Source organism: Canis lupus, chromosome 13 (genome assembly GCF_048164855.1).
Source record: "Canis lupus baileyi chromosome 13, mCanLup2.hap1, whole genome shotgun sequence".
Classification (NCBI taxonomy): domain Eukaryota; kingdom Metazoa; phylum Chordata; class Mammalia; order Carnivora; family Canidae; genus Canis; species Canis lupus.
The window spans coordinates 50,994,381-51,010,251 of record NC_132850.1 but is presented as its reverse complement, the minus strand read 5'-3'; the positions used below and the strand labels follow the sequence as shown (position 1 = coordinate 51,010,251).

General features: G+C 41.1%; 2 protein-coding genes across 7 annotated transcripts in view; one reads left to right on the top strand and one right to left on the bottom strand.

Annotated features, from left to right (window-relative positions):
• LOC140603084 (uncharacterized) overlaps nt 1-7,309 on the bottom strand; it is a 60,235-nt gene extending 52,926 nt beyond the window's left edge. For 4 of the 5 annotated variants that reach the window (XR_012006127.1, XR_012006126.1, XR_012006129.1 and 1 more), the window contains exon 1: nt 6,489-6,909. Coding sequence is in view for 1 of the 5 variants with exons in the window: in XM_072773636.1 (XP_072629737.1) it covers nt 6,489-6,784 (296 nt within the window). In the remaining 4 variants the exon portion in view is untranslated. Of the gene's footprint in view, nt 1-6,488; nt 6,910-6,970 lie in introns of those variants that run through there. The other variant, XR_012006128.1, reaches the window with a different exon arrangement.
• The window catches only part of GATB (glutamyl-tRNA amidotransferase subunit B), a 107,132-nt gene continuing 98,307 nt past the window's right edge, over nt 7,047-15,871 (top strand). Inside the window, exons 1-2 of one of the 2 annotated variants that reach the window (XM_072773634.1) lie at nt 7,047-7,263; nt 9,194-9,344. In XM_072773634.1, coding sequence (XP_072629735.1) covers nt 7,088-7,263; nt 9,194-9,344 — 327 coding nt within the window. In that variant the 5' untranslated portion in view covers nt 7,047-7,087. The remainder of the gene's footprint in view (nt 7,264-9,193; nt 9,345-15,871) is intronic. The other variant, XM_072773633.1, reaches the window with a different exon arrangement.

The following is a 15,871-nucleotide window of genomic DNA, read 5'->3' as shown; positions in this document are numbered from 1 at the left end:
TGCCCTGTTCTATGGTGGGGAAAATGGAATCACTAATATTCTGAAATCAGTCATTAAGGTAGTTTACCTTTAAACAACATTTTTGGTGCTTTGGTGCTCCTGTTTTTAGAGCTATTTGTTTTCCCCAGGTGTGATATAAGAAGTTATCTGACACCAAAATAAATCTCTGAAACAAAAGCTATCCTCTTAAAACATGAAAGAAAGTGAAGGAAATTGGGGGGCAACTTTTATCCTGATAGAAAAGCATGTTCAACTGTAAATCTATGAAATAATGAAACTTAAGGCCTAGATATGTTTGTCCAATTGAACTTGTTAATTTATTTTATAGCAGAGGATAATAGAGAAGAAAGAATTCTTGAGGGGATGGATGAAATGTGTATGAAACCACACACCTGGGAAACATTATAGGCTTTATCTTATATCAAAAGGCACAGATCATATGATGTAGCAGTTGAAGTATTTGGAAATTTTATGCCTTCTGAGGTAAATGTAACTTGTCTTTCGAGAGTATGTGGATTAGGGCAGCCCGGGTGGCTCAGTGGTTTAGCACCGCCTAATCCCAGGGCCTGATCCTGGAGACCAGGGATCGAGTCTCACGCTGGGCTCCCTGCATGGAGCCTGCTTCTCCCTCTACCTATGTCTCTGCTTCTCTCTCTCTCTCTCTGTCTCTCATGAATACATAAATAAAATTTTTAAAAAAAGAATATGTGGTTTAAAAGTATAGGAAGAGAAGTGATTATTTCTGCCTCTATATTCATTAACAAAGATTAAATGCCTAGGTCTTACTCTTTTTTGCTCTAGAAAAATAATCTTTGGGTTGTTTTCTCCTAAAAATTATTTTAGAGAAGGGAAGACAACTGCTATAGTACCCAGAGACAGAACAGGACCTCAGATACATGACTCCTGCAATAGAAACTAATTGATTTTCCGTAATTTGACCTCTCTTGCCACATTATATCTCAGACAGTGAAAATTATTACTTCCACACTTGCTGTTTTTTTGACAGTTGAAAATAAATAATGGCATTTTTGAGAGAAGAGAGAGTAAACACAACATTTGAATCAATGGTACCATAGAAATCCAACAAAAGACATATATATACTCAATTTTATTTTTCAACTCCATCCATGGATGACAACTATTAACTTACACAGCAAGAAGCACAGTTCATGTGATCCATTGCACAATAGAACCAATGCAAAGGGATATTATCACTTTGAAATAAGTGACACCTTATATCTCTGTTGGGTAAAGAGAACACAAGGAGCATAAGGATAAATCTAGCTGAAGTTTCTAGAAAAAAAACAACAAACAATGTAGGCCAACAGCCAAATATTGGTTTTCCTTGGGGGAAGTGAGCTACTATTCTAGAAAACAAAATTGCTATAACGGAGGTTGTTACATAGCAGCTAATGTCCTCTTGTCATAGATCCCAAGAGAAAGGCCCCAGGCACCTAAAATGGTTGCTGGGCTAGAGAACTAAGCAAGACGAATTATTTTCTTTCCCAAACTCAAGACTCTTCATTTTGACATCTGCTAAGGACACTAAACTTTGAGAGATTGTAAAATGTCTAACTGACCCTCATAAATTGGGAGAACATGTCATCAGATTATGTGAATTTCAGTGTGGCAAGTAGCAGGTAATGTATTTATTGAATAAATCTCTATAAAATTTTTTAAAATCATGGGCTCTGAATCACTGCAAAATGTTTCCCAGAGATACTGTACCAATGTTCTATGGCAGCCAAAATAAAGATAACAGCTTAGAGAATCAACACAGAATATTAGGCTTGTTATTTGCTAGAGTGGCAGTTTATATAATCTTACTTTCTTTTGCCTTTTGGAAGACACAGTATCCAGCCCCATTTTTAGCATCATTTCTTTTCACTCTTACTATATATGTGGGGCAGGGGAAATGTCTTTTAATAGCAAAGCTAATCTACGTGTGGAATCAACATCAACTTGAAATCACTGCTGGGTCAAGTTATCAAATCTTACTGGTGAATTAGAATCTAGAGTCAGACTCCAAGGATATAAGAACAATGTCTATGCTGGTCTTTCCCTCTTTAATTAGTATTCATGAATCACTGGGATTTTTTTTTTTTCTCTGTCTTTGCATTTATCTCAGTAGTTGTATCATCTGATTGCTAATGTGTTTAAATTGAGCTGCCTGATTTTAATTCAATCTGGCACCCTTTCATGGAGCACTAAATAGCCTCTCATGGCCATACATTAAACTGTGGTGAGCCCTGAAGGCTCTGCCACCAAGAAGATTTCAGCCTTTATTGCTTTGTGCAGCCCATCCATTCTTGGTTCAAGGGCAGCTTAGATATAGAGATCCCAGTTCAGATACGCACAGGTAATGACACCCATTACCTGGCAGCACGTGTAAGATAAGCCTTTCTGTTCTCTTCTGTGCCATCCTGGTAGGGTCAGCTACATCTTCCCTTCAATTAGCAAGTAGGATTTCATTCACTGAGGGAAAAGTGTCATCAAAGCTCATGTGTCTTGGTGGAGTTGTTTTTTGATGTCATGCTTCTAGTCCTTAAAATCTTTAGATTTAAAATCAAGAGAATCATTTGACATACAAAAAAGTCATCTGTTTTGAAACTTGAAAGCTATTGACCAGTATATGCACCTGATCTGTAAATAAGATACTAGTGTGTGTGTGCATGCGTGTGTGTGTGTGTGTGTGTGTGTGTGTGGGTACACAAGCTCCATAACCTTGAAGGGTAAATACCCAATGCTAAAACATCAAAGAGAGAGCTTTTTAGTGCATAGCAGGAATCTGACCACATGTGAAACAACATAGCTTACAGGGACAACAGGGACATAGAGCTTAACATATTCTACTTCTCATTACTTGTGACTCAGGAGTATCTTCTTTCAAGTAAATGGTGAGTCATGGGGATATGTAGAGGGGGAGCTTCTTTCTTACACATAATTCCTCTTTGCTTCCAGGATTAGTCAGATTTCTAGAAAAGAAAGAGCCTGGGGAACCAGCAAACCATCCCTTGAGACCAGAAAGAAGGAAAGACATGGAGAGATTACAGTTTATGGGCCAGGCAAGCCTAATAGCAGCAATGCACTAGCCTCATCTTCCCCAGATTGCACTTTATCTCTACAAAGACATTGGACAGGGTGTTCTATTTCCTTGCCTTGGAAAGGAAGAAAAAGTTATAGATTTCTTTGCCTCAAAGCAATCTTCTAGAGAAAGCAATTGTTCCCTCCACATCAGTATTTTATCAGAATCAAGATTTAATGGTAAAATAAAAGGAAATGAATCTTATTCTCCCAATTGTCTAGCATGCACATATTCCCAGTCTTTCTTCTTCCCCTAATGACACTTCACTGGATCTTAAAAAGTGGTTTTGCTAAGAAGGAATTTTATGTCTTCAGAATGCTTTTTCAAAAACAGAACTTCCTCTAAGTGTCAATGTTCTTCTGACATGAAAATGATGCTGCCAATTTTTGTCATTTATATATCATTCTGAGTGGACTTTTTTTTAAAAGAGAATTTATGCTGACCTAGTTACCTTTCCTCCCTACCACATTGCACAAAATTTAAGACAGCAGGCTAGGCACTACAGCCATAGAACAGATAGAAACTTGGTCCTATCAATGGTCCCACAGAGGGACTAAACTCACAACTGTGTTAAGAAACACCACATCCAGGGGCACCTGGTGGCTCAGTCGTTTCAGCATCTGACTCTTGATTTTGGCTCAGGTCATGATCTCAGGGTCATGAGATTGAGTCCTATGTTGGGCACCATGCTCAGAAGGGAATCTGCTTGGGATTCTTGCCCTCTCCCTCTGCCCTTTCCCCCTACTCTCTCACTCTCAAATAAATGAATAAACTTAAAAAAAAATCCACATCCAGCTCTATTAGACAACAAGGGCATTTTGTTTATTAGTCTGCAAAATGTCTTTAAAGCACTGTCTTTGTTTTCACAGGAAATCAAAGAATAGGTTGGTTAGCACAATTTTAAGATTCAAAATTATACACAAAGAGATTTTGAGGTACATTGCCATGATATATTATTAAAGTGAATAGTGAAAACTATTTCCTTTTAATTTCACTGGGGATTTTCATGTTTCCATTAAAATTGTTTACTTCATTATAAAAATGATACAAGTGGTTCTAAAAAATTAGAACCTAAATTGAAATTCTAAAAAAAAAAATCATTCTTTCACATTTTACCCATGTAACTGATGAAGTTATAAATCCTGGAATATCATGTTTTCACATCATTTCCCCCATCCCAAGCTAATGAAAGGAAAAGGAGTGATTACAATTAAACACAGCTTAGAGTTGGGGGGAGGGTGATTTGTGTTCAGAAATCAATGTGTTTACACAGACACCTGGGGATTTTGAGTCAAACCCAGGGGTAAGCTAATCTGATTCAACACTCACATTCAAAAACTCTCTGAAGAATACTAAACAAAACCATGTTATTTTAGGCATACTTTCTAACTATTGCCATTTATAAGTAACAACTTGAAATTCTGCTCTGAATTACCTATCTTTTTAAAAACCTGTTCTAAACTTATTTGTACTGTGTCAATTATGTGAATAAAATAAAAGCTGAGAAAATCTCCCTAAGAGAATGTTTTTGCTAGAAACCTTGTCCTGCTACCTTCTGAGCTTCTTGAAAATGAAAATCTCTGTGCCTTCCAGATGACAGCCACTTTTTTGGTGGAACCAAAATAGCTTTCTCAGCTAGAGCGCTGTCAGTAGGAGTTCTGACAGCAGATTTGGCATGCAGGAGGAAGGTGAGCAATGGTCCCATGGTAGGAGGTTGGGTGGGAGCACCCCACTAGCTAAGGGAGCAAGGCAGGAGGGGTACTTGGAAGACAGTGCCCTCCTAGACACTAGACTATGCGTGAGGAAACCAATGGGCATTTCTAGAAATGACAGATAATCTCGGAGAAGGGAATCATTAACTATGCAATATGCATGAAGCTAGAAGGTTTCCATTTGTGAAAGGAATCCAGCACATTTACATGCAGAGGATTTTCGCTCCCTCTAGTGGTAGGGTAGCAGCCTTTGAAGTGATCTGCTATCACGGCATAATACTGCTTCATAAACAAAGATGTGCATTTTGCCCATAAAATGAGGGTTTTCATTAGGTATGTTGCTCTCTTATGATGGTTTTCAGAACACCCCCAACACTTCATGGGAATGAACTGCCTCCTGACTCTGCTGATTACCAGTGGCAAGGTAACAAAGATTTCCCTTTCCTTTTGGCTAAAAGATGCCAGTGCTTACTTCTGAGATACAGGATTCCCCTTTCCTCTGCAGTCCCATCAAAGATGGAACCATGCTATGATCATAGGCAACTTTCCTGACTCCCAGTCTGAGCCAGAAAAACCTGGGGAGCTAAATGAGAAACAGAAACCAAACCTACCCAAAGTAAAGGCGGGAAATAGGGAAACTCAGAGGAAAGATACTAACTAACACAGAATCTGAAGAGTGATCTGACCCTGATACAAAGGTCCATGATCAGCAATGAATTTTGGAACAAATCTCCACCTCTACTTTGCGGTCACTTATTTCTCTCATTCTCATGTTTGGTTATGTGAAAACACTTCTGGTGCAGCAACGTGGATCGATGACAGCGGATGAAAAAAAAAACAACAACAAAAAACAGAGAAGATGGGAAGAGTAAATAATGACATTTTAAGGACGGTAACTAACACTGCCTCCCTCGAGGGATTCAACTGCATAAAATATCATCATTGTGCAAGAATATTGATGGAAACAGATCGTAGGTTAGAGCTGTCCAATCAATAGGTTATTGGGCAATAACTGAAAATCTACCAGTGTGAGATACGCAGAGTATGCAGCTCTTTCACCTGCTCCACACTCAAAGTTAGGCATCAGTGATGCCTCCGTGACTTCGCTTGTGTGTCTCCAGGGCAACCAAATTCATGTGTCCCCCCCCCCCCCCCCGCCCCAAATATTTTCTAGTTTCTTTATGTCAGTGACTCACTCCACCAGCCACCCAGCTGCAGTAGCCGGAAGTTCGGGAGGTCCTTGACCCCACCTAGAGTCTCAGCATCAGGTTCAAGCCATCACCCAGTCCCTGGTCTTATTCCCTAAATGTGTCTCTAAACAACCCCTGCTCCGAAGGGCGTCCGCCCCATTCTGTCAAACGCATTCTCCGCGCGGCCCTGCTTCATTCCAGATACTTCCAGGGGGCCTGACTCTGCGCTGCGGTAAGACTTGGTTGATTGCGGCAAGTCCCCCAGACTCTTCAGTAGCTTGTGGAGGCAGAAGACTCCCACGGCGGAGAGTCGTGAGCAGACCGTGGGGAGGAAAGATAGGGCGACATCGCAGGAGACGGCCGGGAGGCTACTCAAAACCGTGTGCTCCAGGGCTCCGGGGAAGGTCGGGGCCTCAGAGCGCGGCCGAGGCTTCCTCACTTACACGGGACGGCGTTCCCCAGCCCGACCAAGCGCGAGAAGGAAACTCCGGCAGCATGAACCGAAGGGACGCTCGAGGCCGGCCGGGGTCCAGGCGCCCCCGCCCCGCCGCAGCGCGTACGACGCGAAGGGACGCGGTGCCGCGGACTCGCCCGGGGTCGGCTCCGCGGCGGCGCGGGCGGCCGCGCGCCTCGCTCGCTCGCTCCTCCGCGGTGCCCAGGCTCCGGCCCGACCTGCGGCAGGCGCGCGAGGGCTCGTGGCGTGAACGCGGCCGGCAACGCGGCCGGAGGGTCCGGGTCTCCGCTGACGGGCCAAGTTCACTTAGTTGGGCGGCCCGGCCCGGTTCCTGAGCTTTCATCTCCGGCACCACCTGCTCGCGCTCGCGCGCCCCGCCACAACCCTCTCCAACTCCCCGCTAGGAGGAGTCGCACCTCCCGACCCAGGCAGCCTCCCGCCCTCTCCTCTACTTCTCCTTCCCCCTCCCCCCGCCTCCCCACGCCTCCCCACGCCAGGGTTCCGGCAGCCTTGGGGGCGCAGTGCTCACCGGGAACTGTAGTCTTCCGGGGCGAGCCCAAGGAGTTTTAGTCCGGTCTAGAACTACGCTTCCCAGAGAGCCTCGCGGCAGGACCCTCTATCACCTGACCAGGAGCCTGGTGCGGCAATGGCGGCGCCCATGCTTCGCGGGAGCTGTCTTGCAAGGCGTGGGGCTTTAGCCTGCATTGACGGCGGGTCTCGCCATGGAAGAGGGGCTGCGATTGGGTGCAGGTCCAGCGGGAAAAGGGGACGGAGCTCCGTGGCTCAGCAGTCCCTCATCACGGCCCAGAAGTCCGGGAAAGGGTATACGATTTCACACCATTACTGCCCTCTTAAGTGTGGGGTGGACCCGCGGGGCTGGGGAGGTGCTGGCCAGGACAGCCCGGCGTCAGTCTAGACGTCGGTGGTGGGCGGGGAGGTATGGGGAGTGGGGTGGTGGTGGGCTTATCACCTTCAGCCCTGAAACATGTATGAAAGCACAAAACTAGCTCTCTATCAGCCCCGCCTCCACACATAAAACACTCTCCAAGAAGGCGTATTTGGGGGAATTTACGAGTGTAAGATCGCAGATCTTTTCTTGAATGTAAAACTGCACACACAAAAGAGTGGATTTAGTCACCTTACTAATAGGACTAGCAGTGGGTCGCTGACACCAGAAAGCACTAACTTATTTAATAGCAGGACGATGGGACAGCAGTGATCTAAAAGTAGAAAAGGAGCCTTTACCTACAAACTCTAGCAAGTGGCGAATTAATGTTATTAGTCAAAACACCACCTGTCTGTGGAGGCATTTCATGTTGAACGTGTTTCTAAGGAGGATGCAGTCAATACAAGAGATCTTCCCCCTGATTAGAATTTTGCTTGTTTTGTGAGATGTCCTCTAAACAGCTGTTTATACTTTATAAGACTTAAATAGTTTCTTTTTAAGTACTGAAACAGAAGGCACGTTTTTAGGAATCCTTTAATCCTTTGAGAGAGTTGAGTTGGCATTATTTTTGCTTTTCTGTTGAAGCAACAGAGGGAAAATGTCCAGAAGCATTCAGCTTCTATTCTTTCATAAATTAGATTGTCTGACTGTAAGTGGGAAGTATTTTTTCTCTCATGGAACGAAACTACAAAAATAGTTTTGAGCGATGTTTTAGCGAATGCAGAATTTCTGATGAGTTCTTCATTGAATTCCTCTCAATTGTCAGCAGTGCTTCCAAACTTTGAAAAGAAGGAATTAATCTTCTTACAGAGTACTATAGACATAGAATTTCATGTGTTGAAATGATTGAAACAAGACCCAGTACATGTAAACAAAAATCTAGAAGATAGAGACAATTGCTAGGGAGAAGAGCACAATAGGAACAAAGTATGGAGAGAGCGTGTGTAAACAGACATTGTCCAGGATATGTGGCTTCAGAAGGAATAAGCACACTTAGAAGAACCTAAGAGTGAGACCTGTGTGTGGAATGCTCATATATGGACCCAACAGAGTAGGAAAGGTTCTTACAGCATTTAACAGCTTTTTAGATTTGATAGCAATCAAGCATAAAAAAGGAACCTGAAACTATATCCAGGGAATTGAAAGTGATTTGGGGGACCAAAAAAAAAAAAAAAGAAAAAGAAAAGCCACATCTGATGGTTTAATGTTTTCATTTGCTCCAAATCCCAGGAAGAGTATGATTTAGTGATGATCTGTTACATCTGTGTCACTCTGGTCATTTTACTTGGAAGCCTTTGGTATAAAATGAGTTCAAAACATGACAAAGAATTTCCCTTCCTTTTTAAATAGGATATACAACTACACACCACTATTTTTCTAGTAGTAGAAGTATGATATTTATGTTACTTCTAAAAATGTTTGCAAGGTCAGCTTTCATTTACTGAGTTATTAATTGCTAAAGGACAGTTAATCTAGAAAATGCTGCTTTTCACTGAAGTCAGCCAAGCAGACATCACTTGATAGCCATTTCTAAATTGTTTCAAGATGCCAAATTGTCCTTCATAACCTTCCCCGTTGTACAGTGAACTCTCCCTGTGCCATGTTGTAAATGAATTTTATTTTGCTGGCCTTGTAGATGTTCATGTTGAATTACTTTTGGTTCAGTCATCGATAAATGTGACATATTTTTTTTAAAAGAATTGAAAATCTTAATACAAATAGCAAATTAACATGTGTGGTTTAGGATCATAGAAATTCATGCATAATGGTGGATCTAACTATTTCTTAACCATTCTTTCTCTTTAGTGAACACGCATGGGCAGCTGTGGTCGGTTTGGAAATTCATGCCCAGATCTCTTCCAACTCTAAACTCTTCTCTGGATCTCAAGTCCAATTTGCAGCACCTCCAAATTCTTTGGTATCTTTTTTTGATGCATCTCTGCCTGGAACTCTCCCGGTAAGGTTTTTTATTTAATCATATTTTCATTAGAAAATGTTTCTGTTTTATTGGACATAGGTAGTGATTTCCTTGTTTTCACATCTGGCATGACTCTTAGGAAGTACTTATTTAGGGAATTTTGGGTGAAAGAAGAACTACATGTTTTCTAAAGACCCATCTCTATAATTCTGTTTCTAAGTCTAAACATCATCCCTTTATTCATACATGTATTCACTCATTGCATGCACATTTTAAAATGTCCACAAAATACCAGACACTGTGCTATGAAGTGGAACTTGAAGGTGATTGACAATCCTTTTCTTTGAGGGGTTTAAAGGCTAGGTAGGGAGAAGTGTTTTGTACTAGTGTCTACTTATAAACAAGTAGAGTACTGTGTAATTATGCCTGTGAAGGTATGCCTGTGTAGGCATGGTTTTGGAACCCAGAGGAAGAACACCTAATTCTGTAAGAGAAGGATTCTTGTGATAAATTGAGGTACGAGTATGATTGGAAAGCTTGTTGGAAGAGGTGGTCTCTGAGCTATCTGAGAAGCCAGATAGGAGTTAGGCAGGAAAATAAAGGAGGAGGAGGAGTCTAGTCACAGGAGACACCGTATGATGCATGATATTATAGTGTAAGGTCAATAATGATTATGATTATTGGAAATTAAGTGGTTGATAATGGAGAGAACAAGTCAACCACAATATACATTGAGTTAACCACTCATTTATCTGCTCATTTTCACTTAAACCCAAGGAATGACTCGGTCTAGTGTACTCATCAGCAAGATTATCCCATAATTTCATATAGTTGGCTGAATTTTGAAGAAAAGGATGGAACAATGTGAATATTTGAGGTAATAAATAAATCGTAGTCTGTCCAGAACATATAGCATCAACTGGGTGTGGGATTTCCTGCCATCCTTGGAGGAACGTGTATAGATGGTGGTGAAGGGGAGGGAGGAGGAGGGACTGTCATGGGTGATTTCTATACTTTCTAACATTGAAATACAAATGAAAGCTGGTTGACTTGACTGAGGCAGCGGTGTACTTTCCTCAGAGTCGCTGTCCAGAGTAGCAGGTTTGGGGCCATGCCTCCAATGTGTCTGCTATACCCAGGGCTTTGGTTATATTGCAGTAGGGTCTCTATCTTGGAACTTTTTTTCTTATTTGTGCTTTTTGTTGTGGAGGACTCCCATACCTGCAAACCCTATCCGGGATCACCTTTGGTTTGCTCTTGAGTCTTTCTGGGGGAAAGACAGATAAAGGGATGTCTGCCCCTCCCTCCCTCTGGCTTAGAGTTTCTATCTATGGAGAAATCATTTTTGTTTGGGAAGAGACAATTTTTCAGTTGCACGTATATGAGTTCTTTTTTGGGGCAGAGATGCAGATATAGGAGAAGTAGAGTAATATCTATTCAGACAAGTGAAATGGAAAGCAATTTATCACGATCCCTCTCCTTTTTTTCTTTCTGAGCTAAAAACATCTTTTTTCCACATGGTAGTTCATTATCAAGAGACTACACATAACCTCTGAGTTCTTTCTAGATTTTTCCAGCTGGGAATATAGTATCCAGCAAAGTATTTATTATAGTTCACATTTGGAAATAGATCTGTATTATATTATAATATAATATAATACATATATATGTATATTATATTATATATATATCTAATATCTCTAGATAGGCATGTTTTCCATAAATAGGCTTTTTCGGTTGTGGCTAAAAGTGGTCATACATTAGAGACAACTCAAAACTAAAATGTCAACATACTTTGAAAGACTTCTTGCTATACACCAAAGAAGGTGCTTGCCCAGTGATAAGCATGGCAGTAAAACAGTGAAGGTGTTTGGGACATTTGAGCATTGAAAGCTTGGCTTATATTAATTAAATGACAAAGTTTAGATATCCAGTTTTGCTTGAGCTGGGATTTGTTTTTTCTCTTCAGAACCCACTACACTCACGATTTAAGGAGCCTAGTGGGTTATTCTCTCGACAGAGTTAATTACCTCTTGTTCCAAAATGTTTCTGTCTTTAAAAGACCTATTTTAGTATGTGAGCAAAATTACAACAAAACTACCAGAATAGAACATTGTCACTCCCATAGCACTTCAAAACCTTGTGTTTTACCTATGTAAACGTATTGAGACATTTAGACAGTTGCTCTCCTCTAAGCTCTAAGATGGTATATTGATGCTGTGGTATTCTGACTCTGCATTTGATTGTTTTTGTACACAAAAAAATGGTGACCATTTGTCAGATACACCAATAAGAAGATAGAAAACTATTGTTACTGCAATAAAGTGTTTTTTATTGTATTGTAAAGTAAGAACATTAACTGCAAACATAAATAGGCTTGAACATGTGCATTTTAATCTGTCTTTCCTCTCACCCCAAAGAAACCCTACTGAAATTACAGTAAAATAATTTAATACTTATAAAACCTGTGTGAAAATAGGAGACCAGAGTTTGTGAGAGATGGTAGATGGAGGAGGGACTGACTTAGCAGAGCAGAGTTAACTATAAGCCAAGAAAGAGACAAATAGCCTGCAGAAAGAGCCACTAGTGAGAAATAAGATGTCATGCCCTGCATAGCCTCAGAAAGCATCTGGATATGGGATCCCTAGGCTTTGCAGAAGGCCAGGGGGAGGTGGAAACAAGGGATTAATTCAGGAGTCTGAGCAGTTAGAATTAAGGTTGTCTCCTTGACCCTCTGCAGCTATCCCACTCCAATAGGAATCTGTAGCTTGGGGAGAAATTCAACTGGTGACTCACTCCCCCTGGGGACCCCAGGCAGAGAAAAGGCACCAGTGTAAGACAGTGTCTGCACCGTAGACTCTAGGACCTGCCCAGTGCTTTTTTTGACCCTGTTTTAAGAGTCCAAGTGACCTAGTATAGCCATCTCTCTACTCCGTCTCCTCTGCCAAGCAGGAATCTGCAGGAACTTGTTTGGAGATTATATGTCTCTGGAGGGAAGAACTTCAGATACTGAAGATACTTGGGTGGGGGGGTCTCTATAAAAAAACCTGCCTGGCCACTTGATTGTCCTAGAATGGAGGCCATCAGTCAACAAGCCCTGGGTACTTAAATAATTTAGAACTTTTAATCAGCATTTTAGTAGCTACTTCAACATATAAACCGATGGCCAAAAATTACTAGACATATGAAGAAGTTCTCCAACATAATGGACAGAATCCAAAATCAAAAGACTAAAAGAAATAAGAAATAACAGTCAATGCACAGGGTAAAAGAATACTTTGAAATTAGGAGCATCTGAGTGGCTCTGTGGTTGAGCATCTGCCTTCGCTCAGGGCATGATCCTAGGGTCCGGGGATCAAGTTCCACATCAGGCTCCCCATAGGGAGCCTGCTTCTCCCTCTGCCTATGTGTCTGCCTCTCTCTCTCTATCTCTTGTGAATAATTTTTGTTAAAAGAATACTTTAAAAAATTATAAGTTCTTATAAAAATCTTAAGAGAAAGTAGCTGCATCTTTGAGATAAGAACATGATACCACTTTTTAAAAATAAAGAATCAGAACAAAAATTTCTCAGAAATTAAAATTATGATAGCAAAAAAAAAAAAAATCCACGAGAGTTAGAAGATAAAGTCAAGAAAATCTTCTACAAGGTGTACACACATACAATGAACTGGAAAGTAGGGGGATAAAATAAGAAAATTAGAGACTCAGTCTAGGATGTACAACATCTGATTCTTGGGAGTTCCAGAAGACAGGAGAGAGACTGTAGACAAGGGGAAGCTCTCAAACTACACAGATTAATTTCCCAGAACTGAAGGACCTGAATCTCCAAATCGAAAGGGCTTGCCATGGACCCAGTGCAAGGAACAAAAATAGTCTCATGTCTCATAGACAGGCATGTCATCATGAAGTGTAGGAATGCCGGGGATAGAGATAAGGTACTGGAACAAAGAAGAAAAGAAAGGTCATATGCAAAGGACTGGAAAGGTCATTGGACTTCTTAAAAAGCAGTACTTAAAGCTGTAAGAGAATGAAAGAGTGCCTTAAAAAGAACTTAGGAGGAAAAAAAATTCTAATTTAGAAGTCTGTATCCAGCACTATAAGTTGTGACAGTAGAATAATGATATTTTCAGGCAGTTGGCTTCTCAAAAAATTGGCCTTTCACCATCATGAGAACCTACTGGAGTAATGGAGAGGTTCCAGATTGCCAACTCTGCAACAGGCCTGGGGAATCTGGTGAGAAAAGAGGATGGATGGCTGTAGAACAGAATGGTTTCAAGAAGAAAAAATGTAGTGGGGTGGGAATAGCAGATATCTAATGTTTGTGTAGACACAAGGTTTTACATATAGAGTCTTTGAGAATAATAAGCAATAGGTAATAAAATATGAAGCAGATGATGAAATGAAGACCCATCAACTCCAGAAAAGCAAAATGTTCAAGAAAGAAAAATCAGAGTATACTTAACAGCTCAGCAGAGAAACATAGAACCAACTACTGATTTAACAAAAACTGAGATATAGCTAGGATGTTGGGAAATAAACTCAGTTCTTATCTGCCATTATCAGAAGTTACATTCTAAATTGATAAAGCAAGAAAAAAGTAACGTAAGAATGTGTTCCAGTAACATTTTTGGCCACAAATCAGGGGAGGCCTCTTTCTCCTTTTCAGGCCCTAAGTTGGTTGGTTGGTTTTTGTTTTAGATTTTTTTTTGGCTATGGGTACTTTTTTTTTTTTTTTTTCAGTTTTTAAAAATAAGGCAATGAGTGAAAGATTTAGAGCTCTTAAGAGACAGATTATTAGTCAAAAGGGTTTTCAATGAAGCTTTAAAAAATTTTATGTAAAGGTAATATTAAGTAATCAAATATTACCTCTACTGGTTTCTCAGCCTTCTGCTGGTGAAATATCTTTTTTGTTCCCAAAGTCCAAACCATGACAGGCTCCAACGCCCCACACCTATAACTCGCACCTTTACCAAGCTCTTGGAAGGAATAGGCTCTTCCACATCCTAGATTATTCATACCCAAGTCCACACATGTGGTGGAAGTATCTGCTTCCCTGGGGCGAAGTGACTGGTTTGAGTTTTTGAACGTTAATCATCTTACCATGGGGTTGCACTCAATGATGACCTATTTTGTTCTTGACTAGAGATGGAATGAAGTAGCAAGCATGAGTAAATTCTTAAGAGTAAGATAAAAATTTTGCAAAATATCTTGCCTTATAACTTAAATTATCTCTTGGGAATGGAATGGGTGAAGTCTTGGTGTTCCGTGTTCTAAAACAAGAACACTGTGTCACTGGGACAGCTATTAACTCTCTTTTTCCTAGATTAAGGAAGGATTGTCACATGGCAAATGGCCAGCAGCCTTGGCCAGCACGTGATGGATTTTCCAAAGGCCCCCTGGCACTGCATATTACTTAAAAATAGGAAGATAAATATGACAAGACAGTTTAAAGATCTGAAGATAGTCATTGCCAGGAAACAGGACTGGCCGACAAGGGTGGCAGGACCTGCTGATTTTCATTATAAATAATTTCAAAATACTTGCCTTTAATAAATTGTTAAACAATTAGAAGTTAGTTTTAAAGGAGTAACATAGAAGGAGGAAGCTGTTGACAGAGTCAGATTCCCGAGAAAATAAGGCATCCTCAGAATACAAGGAGAAAGACAGCTTTTCCTCTCTAATCTCAGGGAAGATGTATCCCTCCACCCCATGGGTAAAGGTGACTTTTTAGGTTGGTTGTGGAAGGTTGAGGAAGCTCCCATCTGTTTTTGTTGTTTTGTTTTTTGTTTTGTTTTGTTTTGTTTTTTCCTTTCCTAGCAAACACCGTTTCTTATGTCTCTCTTTTTTTGGAGCTCTTTCCTGTCTGAGTCAATATCCCTTGCATTCTGGGCCTGTGGGTGATGCACTCTGTTTTTTTGTGCCTCCAATTGTTTCTAGCTCTTGAATGATAGTACAGAATTCTAAGTTGACAGTTATTTCCCCTCCACATGCTGAAGACATGATTCCATTGTCCTCGGGCATCAATTATTACTGATGAGTCCACATCCTTTGTAAGTAATCGGATTTCTGTCTCTGGTAGCTTTAGCCAGGACATGTCTAAGTGTGGATTTGTACTCAGTACTCAGTATGATTTTTTCACCCTGGATTGTCCAGTATCTCTCTGGGATGAATTCATGGAAGCCTCTACCGGGGCCCATTGGGCTTTATTAAATGAACTCTTTTTATGTTACTGTCACCCAGGTTGGATAGTGCCAACATTCAGGTGCCACACCCAAGCCAGGTACAGGGCCAGGGGCTTTGATTTCTCAAGACTCTCTTTTCACCTTTGGCTTGAAGCAGGTGGGCCCCTCCCTATCAACTCCTCCGGTTGGTGGCAGAAGATTTTCTGACTTGACCAGGATTTTGTGGTTCCCAATTGTCTCACAGTCTTGACTTTTGCACCTTGGGGGGCTTTAAATCGCCAACATCTGGTGTCCTAGCCTGGTTAACAATAATGATAGTAAAACCAACTAACATTTACTGAGTGCTTGCTTGCTATGTGGCAGGCACCGTTCTAGGCACTTTC